Source organism: Podarcis cretensis (genome assembly GCF_951804945.1).
Source record: "Podarcis cretensis genome assembly, chromosome: 10".
NCBI classification, from domain to species: domain Eukaryota; kingdom Metazoa; phylum Chordata; class Lepidosauria; order Squamata; family Lacertidae; genus Podarcis; species Podarcis cretensis.
The window spans coordinates 12,637,020-12,656,206 of record NC_137179.1 but is presented as its reverse complement, the minus strand read 5'-3'; the positions used below and the strand labels follow the sequence as shown (position 1 = coordinate 12,656,206).

At 44.9% G+C, this 19,187-nt stretch overlaps 1 protein-coding gene across 1 annotated transcript in view; it reads left to right on the top strand.

Moving 5' to 3' along the window:
- Positions 1-19,187, top strand: part of LOC307225147 (alpha-N-acetylneuraminide alpha-2,8-sialyltransferase-like) — a 93,012-nt gene that overhangs the window by 36,987 nt on the left and 36,838 nt on the right. The window contains exon 3 of the mRNA XM_079992973.1: positions 18,000-18,109. Within this exon, the coding sequence (XP_079849099.1) occupies positions 18,000-18,109 (110 nt within the window). The remainder of the gene's footprint in view (positions 1-17,999; positions 18,110-19,187) is intronic.

Here is a 19,187-nt window from a genome sequence, read left to right as displayed (position 1 = left end):
TTCCAGTCTTCCTCCACCCGAAGGCTATCAATTTCTACTAGCTATGATGGCTGTTCTCTGCCTCTACAGTTGGAGGCAACAGTGCATCTCTTTTCGGGGAACCACAGGAAGGGAGAACGCTCTTGTGCTCGAATCCTGCTAACTGGTTTCCAAAAGGCATCTGCCTGGCCACTGGGAAAACAGGATGCTGGACTAGTCGGGCTGTTGACCTGATCCAGCCGGCTCTTCCTGTGTTCTTACCCGTCAATGCTTCCACTGTTAAAAGACAGTTTTCTTCTGTCACAAGAGCAGATGAAGGAAGCCGTTTGACCCCCTTGAGCAAAGCTGGCCCTTTCCAGGCAGATTCCTGCCTCCTCCCCTGTCTCGGCTGAAGCCTCGTCACCCTTTGGTGGCATTTGGAAAGGTCAGCTGTCGGTTTTAAGTGTTTGCCTAACAGAAATAAATGCTACTTTGCAAGAGCATTGTTGTTGTTTTTTTAATAATATTTATTCAAATTTTAAAAGTTACAAAAAGAAAAAAGAGAAAAAATAAAAATAAAAAAGACAGAAAAAATACAATCAATTAAAAAAGAACAAATCGAACCTTTACATAGCTTTCTTTCCTTTACTTATTTCCTTGACCTCCTCACACCTCCCATTTTTGTATTCTAATTCAAATTGTTATTTCAGCAAATCCTTCCAACCTTGTTTTTATCTTAATAATTTGTATTAATATACTATAATTTTACGTTCTCTCTTTCACCAATTCATTTTTACTTAATCCTTTATGTTCTTTCTGCCAAAACCACATAATTTTCTTTTCCCAACATCTTTCTAGCAATCCTTAATTTTACAATATTTTTGAATATAAACTTTAAATTTTTTCCCATCTTCTTCCACCAACTCTTCTCCTTGGTCCCGGATTCTGCCGGTCATCTCAGTCAGGAGCATTGTTGCAGGGGAGGTTTGTCAGCGCATGTCCTCGAACGCAGCAGGGCCAAATGGGTTTATTGATGTCAGGTTCTGCTCTGAGTGATGGGTGTCACTCATGCCGTTGTAGCCTTGAGGCTAGACTACTGCTAATGCTGCACATGGGGCTGCCCTTAGTGGCTCTTCGGAAAGTTCATTTTGAGGAGTAACTAGTTCGTGTTCAAGATGTACGAAAACAAAATAGAAGCATCACTACCCCACCCCCATCTCCCCCCCCACCTCTTTCCTCCTTTTCTTCCTAATGTCTCAACAAATGAAACTCATTTGTAAAAATGTTACATGGAAAAAAAATATGAGAGAGAGACATGGCACACACTTTTGTAAATCAAGAAAATATTTGATAATAATAAAAAGATGTACGAAAAGGAACTACAGTGGTACCTCGGGTTACAGACACTTCAGGTTACAGATGCTTCAGGTTACAGACTCTGCTAACCCAGAAATAGTACTTCGGGTTAAGAACTTTGCTTCAAGATGAGAACAGAAATCGTGGTGTGGTGGCTGCGGAAGGCCCCATTAGCTAAAGTGGTACCTCAGGTTAAGAACAGTTTCTGGTTAAGAATGGACCTCCATAACGAATTAAGTTCTTAACCTGAGGTACCACTGTACAGTCGTATCTTGGCTCCCAAACGCCTTGGGAATCAGAACATTCTGACTACTGAACGATCGAGAACCAGAAGTGTGTGTTCCAGTTTTCGAACCTTCTTTTGTTTTTGTTTTTTTTTAAGAATATTTATTAAGATTTTACAAAGTCATAAATACAAAAATACATAATAAAACAAAGCAAAAAAAAGAAAAAATACAAAATACAAAAAACAAGAAAAATGAACAAAAAAGAAATTAAAACAAATCCACTTTTTTTATAACTTTAAACTCACTAGCTTGTTTCTTTGACCTCCTCACACCTCCCGTTTTTGTATTCCCATTAATATAATCAAATCAGCAAATCCTTACCCTCTTTCATTTATCTTAACTCTATATCTTAACATGTTAAAACTCTATATTTTCACCCATTATCAATTCACTTTTGCATACTCTTTTTAACTTTGTTGCTAATACCACTTATTTTCAATCCAACATCATTTTAACATTCATTAATTTTACAGTGTTTCTGCAGGTAGTCTTTAAATTTCTTCCAATCTTCTTCCACCAACTCTTCTCCCAGATCTCGGATTCTGCCAGTCATTTCCGCTAATTCCATATAGTCCTTCATCTGCCACTCTTCCAGGGTGGGTAGATCTTGTGTCTTCCAATACTTTGCAATAAGTATTCTTGCTGCCGTTGTTGCATACATAAAGAAAGTTCTATCCTTCTTTAACACCAATTGACCGACCATGCCCAAGAGAAAGGCCTCTGATTTCTTCAGGAAGGTATACTTAAATACCTTTTTCATATCATTATAAATCATCTCCCAGAAAGCCTTAATCTTTGGGCACGTCCACCAAAGGTGAAAGAATGTACCTTCACTCCCCTTACATTTCCAACATTTGTTCTCGGGCAAATGATATATTTTTGCAAGCTTGACTGGTGTCATGTACCACCTATAGATCATTTTCATAATATTCTCTCTTAAGGCATTGCATGCCGTGAATTTCATACCGGTGGTCCACAACTGTTCCCAGTCAGCAAACATAATATTATGACCAATATCTTGTGCCCATTTAATCATAGCTGATTTGACCGTTTCATCCTGAGTATTCCATTTTAACAGCTAGTTATACATTCTTGAAAGTATCTTAGTTTTGGGGTCTAACAGTTCTGTTTCCAATTTTGATTTTTCCACCTGAAAGCCAATTTTTTTATCCAAATTGTAGGCCTCTCTTATTTGATAATAATGAAGCCAATCTCGCACTTTATCTTGTAATTTCTCAAAACTCTGCAATTTCAATTTGTCTCTTTCTTGTTCCTTTGCTTCCATTGGTGACAACCACCTTGGGGTTTTATTTTCCAGTAAGTCTTTATATCTTATCCAGACATTAAACAATGCTTTCCTGACAATATGGTTTTAAAATGCTTTATGTGCCTTAACCTTGTCGTACCACAAATATGCATGCCACCCAAAAGCATTATTAAAACCTTCTAAGTCCAAAATGTCTGTGTTCTCAAGAAGCAGCCAGTCTTTCAACCAGCAGAATGCTGCTGATTCATTGTAAAGTTTAAGGTCTGGCAGGGCAAATCCGCCTCTTTCCTTTACATCAGTTAATATTTTAAATTTTATTCTGGGCTTCTTGCCCTGCCAGACAAATCTAGAAATATCTCTCTGCCACTTCTTGAAACAGTCCATCTTGTCCAAAATTTGCAGTGATTGAAACAAAAATAACACTTTTGGCAATACATTCATCTTTATAGCTGCAATTCGACCCAACAAGGACAGTTTTCGAACCTTCTTTTGGAAGCCAAACGTCCGACGGAGCTTCCGCGGCTTCTGATTGGCTGTAGGACCTTCCTGCAGCCAGTTAGAAGCTGTGCTTTGGTTTCCGAATGTTTCGGAAGTTGGATGGACTTCCAGAACGGATTCCGTTCGACTTCCTAAGTACGACTGTAATTGCAATTCATAATGACTCCTATGGAAAATGGTTATTGGGGGGGGGTTGTTTAGAGAAAAGGCAAGTGATAGGGGACGTGATTCAGGTAGAATCCTGAATCTTCTGCTTCCTTGGATACCCCCACTAGTGCTATATAGAGCACCAGCCCTCTACATGTGCTAGCATCCCAGCTCCCATCAGCCCCAGCCAGCCTGGTCATTGCTCAAGGATGATGGGAGTTGTAGTCCAACCATATCTGGAGGACCACAGCTTCCCCCACCCCCAGGTTCCCCAAAACCATGAGCAAGTAGAGCTGCCTTGGCCAACCTGATGTCCTCCAACATCTGGAGCAAATCGGGGCGAATGCTCAGTGAAGACTGGGCGCAGTCTAACCTACGTGTAATCTTTCTGTGAGCAAAGTAGGACAAATCAGTTACAAATATTTAGGGGCTTCCTGAAAGGCTTCTTGGGGAAAAAATCGGACTGAAAAACAGGGCTGGAAAATAAAAACATAAATAGGTGTACAAAGCAAAGAGCTTGCAGCAAATCCCCGCTTCTCAAGGAGTGCCATCTGCATGATGCATTTTATTTGCACTCAATTTTCTTCTTGCATTCACACTTTGGGTTTAGGTGTACGTGTAAAAATAGAGTGTGTGAAGTGGTCCCAGGAGACACAGGTAAAATGGCTGTTAATCTAGCAACGATCCAGCATTTTCTCACAGTTCAAGCATCGATAAAAATCTAGGATGGCACTGGAAAATCCAACAGAACTTTTTTCTTCTTCTTCTCATGGGCCTCATTTCAGGGGATTTGGTAGCCAGCCTTGGGAAGGATCACAAAAAAATGAAAAAGATAAATAACCTCATCGGTTGCAGCATTTGTGCTGCTGTTGCTAATACCACCAGGATCTTCAGCGTGATCAAAATCCAATTTTGGATGCTATTACAAACCTCTCCTTGCAAAACTCCAGGGCTAATTAAAAAGCACTTGCAAGATTCCCGCTGGCTGAATATATATATATTTTTAAAAAAAAGTCTTTTCAACCTCCTTGAAAACTGAGTCCTTTGACAACAACTAAAGTGAAGCGGTTGAATTAAATATGATTTAATTACAATCTTATGGGATTTTTCAAAAGGACTCCACCCCCCCATCTTTTGCCGTATGATCCGTCACTGAATGTTTGCTTATTTGATTGATTAAGTAACTGGATTGATATACCGCATAATCAAAACCTCTAAGCAAGCAGTTTACGCGATAAATATAGGCATAAAAATAACAATAAGAGCAGATGTTCAAAACAAATGGAATTATTTTTTAAAAAAGAAAAGCATTCTAAAATAACACTCATGGCAAAGTTATGTATCTGGATAGGCTTGTCTAACCAAAATTAATTTTCATGTCCTAGCCTTATCCTGGAAGAAAAGAAAAGTGGATATGTACAGTGGTTACAGATTTAATTCGTTCCAGGGGTCCATGCGCACCCCAAAAAACCGTAACCAGAGGCACCACTTTTGCGCATGCATGAAACACGATAGAGCACTTCTGTGCACGCACGCGCGGCGAAACCCGGAATAACACATGTTATATGTGCCGGCGTGGTTGCTCGAGAGCAAACAGGCAAGACCCCCACTGGTCTTTTCAAAGGCTTTATTATTGGTGCAAAAACATTCACAGTGCAGAACGTCTCAATTCCATGTCTTGCTCAGTCACTAACAGAATCTGGGCGTGGGCGGTCCTTAAACTTTCCCCAGCAGAGTAGTTTCTTGACCCCCAGCCGACGCCTCCCCTCTCTGCGCGTAAACCGACTGCGCAGGGAAGGCTTGGGCAAAGGGGGACCTGCCTCCCCCCCTGCTTTGCTCATGCTTGGTGCTGTGGGTCTCCCTTGCATCCTCTAAGCCCTGCATCCCTTCCCCATTGGAGGAAGTGCTGTTTCTCATGATCTCTGGGGGCTCCCTTTAACCCAAGTGCCCTTCCACCTCTTAGAATCATAGAATCATAGAATCATAGAGTTGGAAGAGACCCCAAGGGCCATCGAGTCCAACCCCCTGCCAAGCAGGAAACACCATCAGAGCACTCCTGACATATGGTTGTCAAGCCTCTGCTTAAAGACCTCCAAAGAAGGAGACTCCACCACACTCCTTGGCAGCAAATTCCACTGTCGAACAGCTCTTACTGTCAGGAAGTTCTTCCTAATGTTTATTAGGCAATGTTTATTGCCTCTGAGCTGATGGCAGTTCCCTGACAATACACTTCCGGGTTTGCCGTGTTCGTGACTTGAAAGTTATGTATCCCGAGCGGTACGTAACCAGAGGGTCCACTGTACTATGTGTTATGTATTGAAGTTCTCACTCAGGCCACCAGGAGTATTGTGTATGTAGTTTTCACTCAGGTCCACGTCAGTTATTTTAGGCGGGAAACCCTGGGTTGTTCTTGCTACAATGTTTGACAGCCAGCTGCCTATAAAAGCAGGCCGGCTGAGCTGTTTGCTGTTCAGTTTCTATTCCAGCTTACAAAATAAAGAGCTACTTGGAGAAATCGCTCTGTCGTCTGCTATTTCAACCCACAACTTAACTCTATGTACTGTATTTTTTGCTCTATAAGACTCACTTTTTCCCTCCTAAAAAGTAAGGGGAAATGTGTGTGCATCTTATGGAGCGAATGCAGGCTGCGCAGCTATCCCAGAAGTCAGAACAGCAAGAGGGATCTCTGCTTTTGCTGCACAGCGATCCCTCTTGTTGTTCTGGCTTCTGAGATTCAGAATATTTTTTCCCCCTTGTTTTCCTCCTCCAAAAACTAGGTGCGTCTTATGGTCTGGTGCGTCTTATAGAGCGAAAAATAAATTGAGAGTGATGGTAATTTGACTGCACCTCCATAGGAAATTGCTTTTGAATATATGGCTGCACACCATCAGTTAGTTCCATGTTCTCTACATTTGGGGTTTGTTCTCTGCTTTCCTCCCAGCATGCCTCTTTCTATTCTGTCCACCCCCCACTCCTGTCTAGTATGGTTTCCAAGGTGTGAGATGGATTTCACATTGTCTTGCTCCTGGGGAAGACTGTTCTGTCTCTGCTTCTTTCCATCATTGATTTGCAACAGACATCCGCTTTGACCTAGCAGCAGCAAGTGGCAAAGTGATTAGCAGTGAGGTCTATAAACCGTGTAATTTTCGGCTCAGGGGGCCCAAATCCAGTTTTCAGGTTGCTTCACTGCTGTGACGTGATGCTCCTGCTCTCCCAAGTGTGTGCATGTGTGTGTGTGCGTGTGTGAGAGAGGCTGAAATATTGGTACAGTGGTACCTTGGTTTTCAAATGTCTCAGAAGTCGAACATTTTGGCTTCTGAACACTGAAAACCTGGAAGGAACTGCTTTGGTTTTCAAACGTGCCTCGGAAGTTGAACAGGAAACGTTACTTCCGTTTTGAGTTTTCTGGAAGTAAATGCTTTGGTTTTTGGCCGTTTTGGGAGTCGAATGGTCTTCCAGAATGGATTGCGTTTGAAAACCGAGGTACCACTGTACCTGGGAAGAAGAAATCACGACTTTCATCGCCTTTATATGAAACTCTTTGATGCTTTCGAGGGATTCATTGTAGTGGATAAATGAAACCAGCAAAAAGTTGCCCCTTTTGTCTCGAATGCACAGAAGCATCAAACCTGAATTTATGCACAGCAGCTCAGTGATAGAGCATCTGCATTGCTTGTAAAAAGTCATAAATCCAATCTCCAAATGCCTGGAACCCTGAAGACCTGCTGCCAGCCAGTGTGGACAATGTTCAGATGGATGGAACAATGGCCTGACTCAGTGTAAGGCAGATTCCTATGTCCCTGATGTGGTGAAAATGATCCTAGACTAGGCATAGGCAAACTCCGGCCCTCCAGATGTTTGGGACTACAATTCCCATCATCCCTGACCGCTGGTCCTGTTGGTTAGGGACGATGGGAATTGTAGTCCCAAACATCTGGAGGGCCGGAGTTTGCCTATGCCTGTCCTAGACAGAACCACTTTGGCCTGTGGGGTGGGTGGCATGTTTCAATGCTCTCCCCACCCCAATAACAAAATTAACATTAAAAAATAATAATCCAGCATCTTGCATTCATGTGTTTGGAACACCATGGTGTGGAAGATTGGGGTACTTAGTTTGGGCACCAGGAACTATAGCAGAGAACCTTTGGTTTGGGAAAGAGTTAAGCCCTTCCCTGTTCCAAATTATGCCACTCCCCTGCTGCTGCTGCTGCTGCTGCTGCTGCTGCCACCAATTGTTGTTGTTTAGTCGTGTCCGACTCTTCGTGACCCCATGGACCAGAGCATGCCAGGCACTCCTGTCTTCCACTGCCTCCTGCAGTTTGGTCAAACTCAAGTTGGTAGCTTCGAGAACACTGTCCAACCATCTCGTCCTCTGTCGTCCCCTTCTCCTTGTGCCCTCCATCTTTCCCAACATCAGGGTCTTTTCCAGGGAGTCTTCTCTTCTCATGAAGTGGCCAAAGTATTGGAGCCTCAGCTTCAGGATCTGTCCTTCCAGGGAGCACTCAGGGCTGATTTCCTTCAGAATGGAGAGGTTTGATCTTCTTGCCACCAATACTATTTATTAGTATAATTGGCTGCTGGGAGTTTTTGATTGCATGCATTTGTATGCACTGTGTGGTTAAGCCCTAAGAAAGAAAGGTTGCTTAGCTGTCCTTGACACGATTTCTGTGGGGAGGTCTGAGGCCGAGGAGAGGAGAGGATGTGGCGAATGCAACCCTCTCCTCTCGCCTGGGCTTCGCTGTAGTTTTCAGCACAGACGACTTTAAGAGCGTAATAAAAGGCTGCTGGGTCAGGCAAAGACCCATCTAGTCCTCTTCTCAGAGTGGCCTCCCAGATGCCTGTGGAAAACCTGCAAGTAGAAGCCAAACACAAAAGCCGTCTCTCCGTCTGTGGTTTCCAGAAAATAGCGTTGCTGCCTCCAAAGCCAACAGCCATCATCAAATTTATAGAGATGCCAAATGGCTCCTTAAACATGGGCTACAGTCGCCAAACCAGAATGTCTAGTCGCCATTTTGGGGCCAAAGAGCTCGAAAGTCAATCCGGCTTTTAGGTTCCTGAAATTCGTCACGATTGTGCAGATAAAACATCCTGGATAGATTTCTTTTTTCAACATCTTCTTTTTTATATATACACATTTTTATTGATTTTTTAACGTATCCATTCCAACAGTCATACAACATAACTTCTCAATGTTTTAGACTTCCATCAACACCTTTGATGATTTTCCGGTCTTTATCACTTATTCTGCATTTCTTAATTTCTATATTACATTTAAATATCCTTAACTAATAATTCTCACCATAGTCTTTCTTGCAGTATTTCAAATAATCCACCTTACAAAACTTCTTGCAGTCCTACTAGCGTGATCTGTTCATTACTATTACTTTTCAAATAGTTCATATATTTACTCCAGTCTTCTAAGAATCTCTGATGCTGACCTTTAAAGCCCTAAACGGCCTCGGTCCTGTATACCTGAAGGAGCATCTCCACCCCCATCGTTCAGCCCGGACACTGAGATCCAGCGCCGAGGGCCTTCTGGCGGTTCCCTCATTGTGAGAAGTGAGGCTACAGGGAACCAGACAGAGGGCCTTCTCGGTAGTGGCGCCCGCCCTGTGGAACGCCCTCCCATCAGATGTCAAAGAGATAAAGAATTACCTGACATTCAGAAGACATCTTAAGGCAGCCCTGTTCAGGGAAGTTTTTAATATGTAATGCTGTACTGTTTTTAACACTGATTGGGAGCCGCCCAGAGTGGCTGGGGAAACTCAGCCAGATGGGCGGGGTATAAATAATAAATTATTATTATTATTATTATTATGATCCCGCAGGTTTCGAATCCTTCCTGTTAAATTATCTAATTCTGCATAGTCCCATCCTGGGTAGATTTCTAAAGGGTGTGTGAAAACAGCCAAGATCCAAGGATTCCCAGGCATGTGCTTCCAGATGGCAGAGACGGCAAGCCCAGGGGGCAGCTCCCCCGCTCCCCGGATCACGTAAAGAAATAAAAATACAGTGGTGCCTCGCAAGACGAAATTAATCCTTTCCGTGAGGCTCTTCGTATAGCGGTTTTTTCGCCTTGCGAAGCAAGCCCATTGACAGCTTAGCGGATTAGCGCTATTAGCAGTTTAGCGGCTTTTAGCAGATCAGCTGATAAGCGGCTTAGGGCTTAGGAAAAGGTGGAAAGAGGGGAAAAAACCCGCAGGAACTCGCAAAACATTTTCGTCTTGCGAAGCAAGCCCATAGGGAAATTCATTTTGCGAAGCGCCTCCAAAACGGAAAACCCTTTCGTCTAGAGGGTTTTCCGTCTTGCGAGGCATTCGTCTTGCGGGGCACCACTGTACTTAACTTACTGACCAATTGAGTCGTAGAAGGCTCAGTTCTTCCCCCTCTAACAAAAGTCCTCCCCCCAACAAAAATCCTGGCTACAGCCATGCCTGGTGAATTTTGAACACTGCCCAAGAGTCATCTGTTCCAACCCTCTGCAATGCAGGAATCTCACCTCAAGCATCCATGAGAGTTGGGCATCCAATCTCTGCTTAAAATCTCCAAGGAAGGAGAACACCACTTCCTGAGGGAGTCCGTTTCACCGTCTAAACAGCTCTTACTGTCAGAAAGTTCATCCTGATGTTTAGTTGGAATCTCCTTCCTTGTAACTTGAATCCATTGGATCGAGTCCTATCCTCCAGAAAGCAAGCTTGCTCCATCTTCCATTGATAGCCTTGTCTTCTATGAATTTGTCTAATCCTCTTTTCCAACCTTTGAGACTAGATAGCTATTGGCCTGCTCTTATTCAAAACTACAGTGGTACCTCTGGTTGCGAACGGGATCTATTCCGGAGGCCCGTTCACAACATGAAAAGAGTGCAACCTGCAGCGGCGCGTCTGCGCACACACAGGTTGCGATTTGCCGATTCTGCGCATGTGTGTAATGTCATTTTGCACTTCTGCGCATGCATGCGCGAGCAGCGAAACCCGGAAGTAACCCTTTCCAGTACTTCTGGGTCACCGTGGGACATAACCTGAAAGAATGTAACATGGGGTGTGACTGTACGCTTTAGGTTACATACGCTTCCGCTAACCCAGAAATAGTACCTTGGGTTAAGAACTTTGCTTCAGGATGAGAACAGAAATCATGCGGCGGTGGCAGCGGGAGGCCCCATTAGCTAAAGTGGTGCTTCAGGTTAAGAACAGTTTCAGGTTAAGAACGGACCTCCAAAACGAATTAAGTATGTAACCAGAGGTACCAATGTATTTCCAAAACTCTGTGTGTTTTCAAAACACTCTCCATTTTGCTAGCACATATCGCTGGCTTCCAAAGCATGCGCATTGTACTTTCAAGGTAGTTACTCAGTCAGTCTTTAGAGACTGTTGTGCCTTCCAACCACTTTCCTCCCAAAATACAAACGCTTTGCTGGATTTAACATGGGCTAAGAAGGATGATAGCTGAGAAGTTCTGTGTATGGTGAATGATACTTCATGCTAATGTATGAAACATTTTAATTTTAAAATGCTTCAAAGTTGAATCTTGTCCCTTTGTACCACTGATCTAGAAAGAAAGAAAACACCGTTTTTAAAGGTTGCAAACTGTGTGTCTGGTCTGACTCAGAGGTTGAGCAAACCCTGAAAGATCTGGTTGTTTTTTTCCTGGGGCTGCAGTCACACAGAAGAGATAACATTTAATCAGATGTATCCCTGGATGCCGCTGGAAAATGTGTCGCTGTATTAATTGGCTCCAGGAAACAATGAGTGTATCCAGGGGTCTTTACAGCTTGCTGTGATCTCATGCAGCCTCATCCATTCGCTTGTTTATTCACATAATGAAGTCAGCCTTCACAGTACTAAACCCCCAGACCTTGTCCTCCCCCCCCCTCCTCCTCTGGCGTCCTTGCTTTGTGGATCTGCCCAAGGTGGAGCGCTGAAAGACCAGTCTTTTAATAATTACAGGGGGGAACTGCAACCATGTGTTGCAGTAGAGTCTCATAGGCAAAAGGTCACCATCTACAGTCATACCATGGGTTGAATGTGCTTCGGGATGAGCGCGTTCGAGTTGCGCTCCACGGCAACCTGGAAGTAACAGAGCGCGTTACTTCCGGGTTTCACCACTTGCGCATGTGCAGATGCTCAAAATGACGTCACACACATGCGCAGAAGTGTTGAAAAGCGACGCGCACGTGTGCAGACATGCCATCACTGGTTACGTCTGCTTCTAGATGCGAACGGGGCTCTGGAATGGACCCCGTTCGCATCTAGAGGTACCACTGTACATGCAAAAGGAGGAGGAGCCCTAAGGTTGTGGAAGTGCAAAAAGCTTTAAGGAGGGAAACTGAACCGAACCAGAATAGCCCAAAGATGACTGAGTTAAGGAGTTCTGAGTTGGTGACAGAATGGAGAACTGGTGGGAAGGGGTATGGAATGGAGTATCCTGGAAATGGCCACCTTGAACCCTTAGTAGGAGCCACCCTACACTGTGACATTCCATTGCAAGTTCTAACTGCATGATAGCCATTCATAACGTGCGCATGGAGCATCTTCAGATTTGTGGCTGTTTCCAAGTTAACTTCCGCTTTGCTCTCATCGCGTGTCAAGAAGCCCTCACCTTAGTCACCACTTCCTAAGATGTGTTACTGATGCGAAAAAAGAAGAAGAAAAAATCCACTCCCACGAGCAGTTTCAGGATAAACATTGGAGAAACTATACATGCCAGAAACCCTTTGGGGCATTTAGCGGCAGCACATTTCTGGCCCGAAAGCTCATTTTTTAAAAATAAAAAATTGTCCAGTAGCACCTTATAGACAAACTAAGTTTGTTCTGGTATATGTTTTCGTGTGCATGGACATTTCTTCAGATACACTCAGCTCATTTTTATAGAATTTTGGCGGTGCGGGAAAGCAGAATGGAATCCATTATTCTCCTCTAGCTATTGTAAAGCATCTGTCAGGGAACTGCCATCGGAGCCAGAGGGGGAGGGAGGGCTCCAGAGGGATTCCGGAGAGTGTCCCAGGAGGGAGAGAAGCAGCCCATCTTCTGGGGAAGGAAATCAGCGTAGCACCAGTGGAGAAGGGGGGCAGATGGGGGAATCGGCGAGGGGGCTCCATGACTCCTCGCCGGAGACCAGCGGGAAGAGCACGGGTCCTCCGCTGTCCACACCCTCCCTGCGCAGAAGGCTTCTGCGCAGGGAGAGTAGGCGGAGACTAGGCGTCAAAGAGCTTCTTTGCTGGAAGAAGTTCAAGAAGCGCCCACTGACGGATGCTGCCAGCGATTGAGACAGCCACGGATGGGTGGCTGTCTGGATAGAAAGGGTTCACCCAGGTAACCCAGCCAAGCGTGGTGCCGATTTATGCACAAGCAACCCCTAGAACCATTACAGCATCGCTCCAACATCTTTTTGATTAGTCAGAGCCTGTAAGGTTTTATGGCCAACACCAGACACGTCTTTAATACAAAACGCCTTTTCCAAAGCATCCTTCTGATTTAAGGCTATGTCTTTTTGTGAATCACACAACAATAAACTGTGGAAGAGTACTTAAGATCTTGAGGTTTAACAAATGGTTTTATGAGTGCAGATAGAAAACCTCTTTTTGTATCACTACTATCCAAGCGAGCTTCCTGTTCAAGGTTTGACACTTTCCATATTATTCTGGTGCTGTGGCCTGACATGTTCTTGTAAGCGAGGCAGACCACTTCATCAAACCTCATCATATTTCCAAGGCCATCTCTAGATCTGACACCTTCTGTTGCATTATACACGGACAGCGCTTCATTTGTTTTCCACTAGCCAAAAGGCTGTCATCATGATGCACAGGTTATTTTAAGAGGCAGATTGAACATACAGAGGTGCCTTGGTTCTCAAACTTAATCCGTTCCAGAAGTCCCTTCCAGAACCAAAGCATTCCAAAACCAAGGCGTGCTTTCCCATAGAAAATAATGCAAAACAGATTAATCCGTTCCAGATTTTTAAAAACAACCCCTAAAACAGCGATTTAACATGAATTTTACTATCTAACGACACAATTGATCCATAAAATGAAAGCAGTAATCAATGTAAAGGTAAAGGTAAAGGGACCCCTGATCATTAGGTCCAGTCGTGCCTGCCTCTGGGGTTGTGGCGCTCATCTCACTTTATTGGCCAAGGGAGCCAGCGTACAGCTTCCGGGTCATGTGGCCAGCATGACTAAGCCGCTTCTGGCGAACCAGAGCAGCACATGGAAACGCTGTTTACCTTCCCGCCGGAGTGGTACCTATTTATCTACTTGCACTTTGATGTTTTTTGAACTGCTAGGTGGGAGGGAGCTGGGTCTGAACAACGGCAGCTCACCCTGTCGCGGGGATTCGAACTGCCGACCTTCTGATCGGCAAGCCCTAGGCTCTTTGGGTTAACCCACAGCGCCACCCGCGTCCCAGTAATCAATGTACTGTACTATAAAATAAATAAGACAGTATTGTAGATGATAAAAATTAAAGTTAATTTTTCCCTTACCTGCACTGATGATAGTCATTGTTTGGATGGGGGGGGGGTGGCTTTTATCCATTTCCGCAGTCACACAGTCAATCAATCAGTAGCTGAACTGGGTTCCATACAGTCACAAAAACAAATCAACCGAAAAAGCTGCAAAAACAAATAGCAAAAACAAAAGCGCCAAACTTAATCCGTTCTGGAAGTCCATTTGACCAAAATGTTGGAAAACCAAGGCGCAGCTTCTGATTGGTGCAGGCGCCCCGGAAACAATAGCCAACAGCTGCATCGGACGTTTGGCTTCCAAAAAATGTTCAAAAACCAGAACACTTACTTCCAGGTTTTCGGCGTTTGAGAACCAAGGTACCACTGTATAGCAGCACTATCTTGGTTTACTGGGACCAGTTGGTTTACTGGTGGTGACCTTTAAAGCTTTAACTGTTTGGCGGTCCAGGGTATTGAGAAATTAAGATGTCAAGGCTGCCTGCTTGCACATCTAAAGTACAACTGCATGCATTGTATATTATCACTGTCCAATGGGATGAAATGTGCTATGTTGGGGAGACATGATTAAGGCTTCTAGCAAAAACCAGCAATTGAGTTCCCGTGGGACCATCTTTTATGTGAGCAAAGAGGAAGGGTTTGGAGTCACCAACCTCCTCCAAGGAAATTCTCCAAAGGGAGATCCTGATCTGATAGTTACTTATTTATCCCGCGTGCTTTTAATAAAGATGAAAATACATGAAGGTTTAAAAAGGAGAAGCTCCCTTTTTCTCAGATTTTGAGTCCCAGGTGAAATATCAGGGGTAGATCACATGCTGATGCCAACTACAGATCCCTACCTGATGTCAACTGTTTAAAAGAGCAAGTGATGCAAAAGGACCACCTTTGCCCGAGACCCCAAAGAACCACAGTCAAAGTAGACAACACTGAGGGGAGCTGACCTATTATAAGGCAGCTTGGAGTGCAGGACTTACCAATAAATTTGATCCCCTTTATTCAGGCCTGAATCAAGACCAGGGGTCAGCAAACTTTTTCAGCAGGGGGCCGGTCCACTGTCCCTCAGACCTTGTGGGGGGCCGGACTCATAGCTGTCAACTTTTCCCTTTTCTTGTGAGGAATCCTATTCGGAATAAGGGAATTTCCCTTAAGAAAAGGGAAAAGTTGACAGCTATGGCCGGACTGTACAGTGGTACCTCTGGTTACGTACTTAATTCGTTCCAGAAGTCCGTTCTTAACCTGAAACGGTTCTTAACCTGAAGCACCATTTTAAGCTAATGGGGCCTGCTGCGCCGCCGCCACACGATTTCTGTTCTCATCCTGAAGCAAAGTTCTTAACCCTTAAGTAATATTTCTGGGTTAGCGGAGTCTGTAACCTGAAGCGTATGTAACCTGAAGCGTATGTAACCCGAGGTACCACTGTATTTTGAAAAAAAATATGAACAAATTCCTATGCCCCACAAATAACCCAGAGATGCATTTTAAATAAAAGCACACATTCTACTCATGTAAAAACACACTGATTCCTGGACTGCCCGCGGGCCGGATTGAGAAGGTGATTGGGCCAGATCTGGGCCCTGGGCCTTAGTTTGCTTACCCATGATCAAGACAGTGGCTTTTTGGAGCAACCATAGAATCATAGAATTTGTAGAGTTGGAAGGAAGCACGAGGGTGATCTTGTCTAGCCCCTGCAATGCAGGAATCTTTTGCCCAACATGGGGCTCAAACCCACGACCTTGAGATTATGAGTTTCATGCTGTAGTGACTGAGCTAGTTTAGGGGTAGAGTTTTGTATGCGGAAATTCCCAGGGTTTTTAGGTTCTGGGGTGGGATAAGACCTTGTAGATAATATGGCAGGGGTGGATAATATGGCAGCCCCAGGTCCCATTTTCTTATGGTGAGCTTTTCGAGGGCCAGAGACCAGTGGCGATTGAGTCCAGATTCAGACTTTTAGCTTTTGTCCAGCAGGCTGCATTCCAGCCAGGCAGAAGTCGGTTGTTTCTGCATGCACACACAAACACCCCTCTACGTTTCCGAGCACAATTCAAAGTGTTGGTGCTGACCTTTAAAGCCCTAAACGGCCTCGGTCCAGTATACCTGAAGGAGCGTCTCCACCCCCATCATTGTGCCCGGACGCTGAGGTCCAGCGCCGAGGGCCTTCTGGCGGTTCCCTCATTGCGAAAAGCAAAGCTACAGGGAACCAGGCAGAGGGCCTTCTCGGTAGTGGCACCCGCCCTGTGGAACGCCCTTCCAGCAGATGTCAAAGCGATAAACAACTACCTGACATTCAGAAGACATCTTAAGGCAGCCCTGTTCAGGGAAGTTTTTAACGTGTGATATTTTACTGTATTTTTGGTTTCTATGGAAGCCACCCAGAGTGGCTGAGGAGGCCCAGCCAGATGGGCGGGGTATAAATAATAAATTATTATTATTATTATTATTATTATTATTATTATTATTATTACCTTCCATTCAAGTAACCAAGAGGCAATATCTAAGTTAAATGGGACATTTCATAGAATTGTGAAGTTGGAAGAGCCCATGAGGGTCATCTAGTCCAACCCCTGCAATATAGGAATCTTTTGCCCAAAGTGGGACTCAAACGCAAGACCCTGATATTAAGCGTCTCATGCTCTACTGACTGAGCTATCCAGTTTCAGCCATGCAAAAACATGAGGGTATACAGAACAGCCAACTAGGAATATATCCTGGGAAGAAGTGGTGTGGTCTTGGGAGGATAATGAGGGCCGGATAGAGGTCTGGAGGGCCACAAGCAACTCCAAGACCTTGGATTGCCCGCCCTTAAAGAGACTCATGGTCTGGTTTAGCAGAAGACAGCTCCCTAGATTTGTGCCCGCACTCCTTTACCTCTGCTAACAATAACATTCTATTTTTATTAAGGCACCGTATAACAATTACAGTGCAGACATAATTATATCATGCTGATCATTTGCCAGGCTAGAAAGGATGATTTGTATGCTCAGGCCCCTGCATGATGTTTCTTAGAAAGCAGCTTGCTGAAGAACCCAGAAGATATTTACATTTCTGGGCGCCAGGATTAATATCCAACTGCCCGAGGCACCGAAGCGCTTCAAATTTTGTTCAGCCTTGATTATAATAGTATAAATATTGTTTGTATTTTTCATTCAATATTGTCGGTCTCTGTGGGAAATTGGCATAATTAACAACGGAGAATTGCTGCCGCGTAATAGGTATGAGCTTGAACTGAGGAATCTCCGACTCTCACCATAAGAGTCACATAAGCTCTCAATTCCCTCATCAAATTCTTCTGCAGATTCCGACTAAATATCAGGAAGAACTTTCTGGTGGTAGGAGGTGTTTGACAATGGAACAGATTCCCACGAGATGTAGTGGACTCTCCTTCCTTGGAGGTTCTTGAGCAGAAGTTGGACGGACAGCCATGTATGACATGTATGTTCTAGTTGAGATTCCTGCATTGCAGAAAGCTAGACTAAACCCTCAAGGTCCCTTCCAACACTATCATTCTATGATTCTGTGAACTGCAGTGAAAACCACAATTAAATAAGCAGAGAGACCATAATTTATGACTTTGTGAGGCAGTTCCCTGGTCAATCCTCCAAGTATTTTTCCTTGAGAGGTCTAATAAGCCCAATACCGAAGAGGTTGCAATGTATTCAAATGTAAAATTTCTTAGATCTGCTATGATGGTTAGCTCTTGTCCCGTTTGTTCCTCTGATTATATGTGATGTGTGTTTTTTCCACCATAAAAAGTTGGAAACCTTCCCTTCTGTGACGGATAACAAAACTGCCGTGGCAGGAAACTCGTGTCCCTCTAGATGTTGTTGCCCTCTAAACTCTCCTCTGCCCTGGCCAATGTGGAACATGGAGAGGGCCTGATGGGAGTTGTAGTCCTACAACATCTGGAGGACTCCGCTTTTGGCTCCTAGCCTTGGCCTAACCTCTCCCTAAAACCCCTTCCCGCTTAGCTGGTCTCCACCTGAAGCTCCTGTGTGAAGTCATCCATAAAAACAGGCCTTGTTTTCTGTTGCCAGGCAACGCCATTCCAGCTGCCATTGAAGAAATGCTCTGTGGTAGGAAATGGTGGGATTCTGAAGAACAGCGGCTGCGGCAGACAGATAGACCAAGCGGACTTTGTCATGCGGTAAGACAGTGGCCCCGCTGTGGCATGGCATCCCTGTTCCCTCCATCCCCCTTGTTTCTCACCCACAACCATCCAAAGACATGGGTTTTTCCCTTTTGTTGGTGTTTAATTAACCGTAGAGAAGGGAATAGGGGTCGCCTAAGCACTCTCAGCGATGGGACGCAGGTGGCGCTGTGGGTTAAAGCCTCAGCACCTAGGGCTTGCCGATCGAAAGGTCGGCGGTTCGAATCCCTGCGGCGGGGTGCGCTCCCGCTGCTCGGTCCCAGCGCCTGCCAACCTAGCAGTTCGAAAGCACCTCCGGGTGCAAGTAGATAAATAGGGACCGCTTACCAGCGGGAAGGTAAACGGCGTTTCCGTGTGCGGCTCTGGCTCGCCAGAGCAGCGATGTCACGCTGGCCACGTGACCCGGAAGTGTCTCCGGACAGCGCTGGCCCCTGGCCTCTTAAGTGAGATGGGCGCACAACCCCAGAGTCTGTCAAGACTGGCCCGTACGGGCAGGGGTACCTTTACCTTTTACCTTTAATTAACCGTAGACGGTCTCTTTTTCTCCCTCAGAGTGATTTATAGGGGTGGGAAAGAGCCATGGCAGATAGGGCTTTTCCCTCCCTTAACAATGCAGGTGCCTGTCACTCTTCAGAGGCACCAGGGGAAGTTAGCTGAGTGAAGGTGCTTTAATCAAATGGAAAACTAAGAGAGATGGAAGAGCCTCAGGTCCCTTCTGGCTTCCTTGCACGGAAGAACTTTGGACTCTGTTTTCTCAGAAAGAGAAGAGTCTCAAGGCTCCATTTGCACCATGCATTGAAAGCGCTATACCACTTGAAACACTTGCGCACACCCCATGGATCCTGGGAACTGTAGCTTGTACAGGCTGCTGAGAGTGCTTAAAGGTAAAGGGACCCCTGACCGTTAGGTCCATTCGTGGCCGACTCTGGGGTTGTGGCGCTCATCTCGCTTTATTGGCTGAGGGAGCTGGCGTACAGCTTCTGGGTCATGTGGACAGCAGGACTAAGCTGCTTCTGGCGAACCAGAGCAGCGCACGGAAATGCTGTTTACCTCCCCACCAGAGTGGTACCTATTT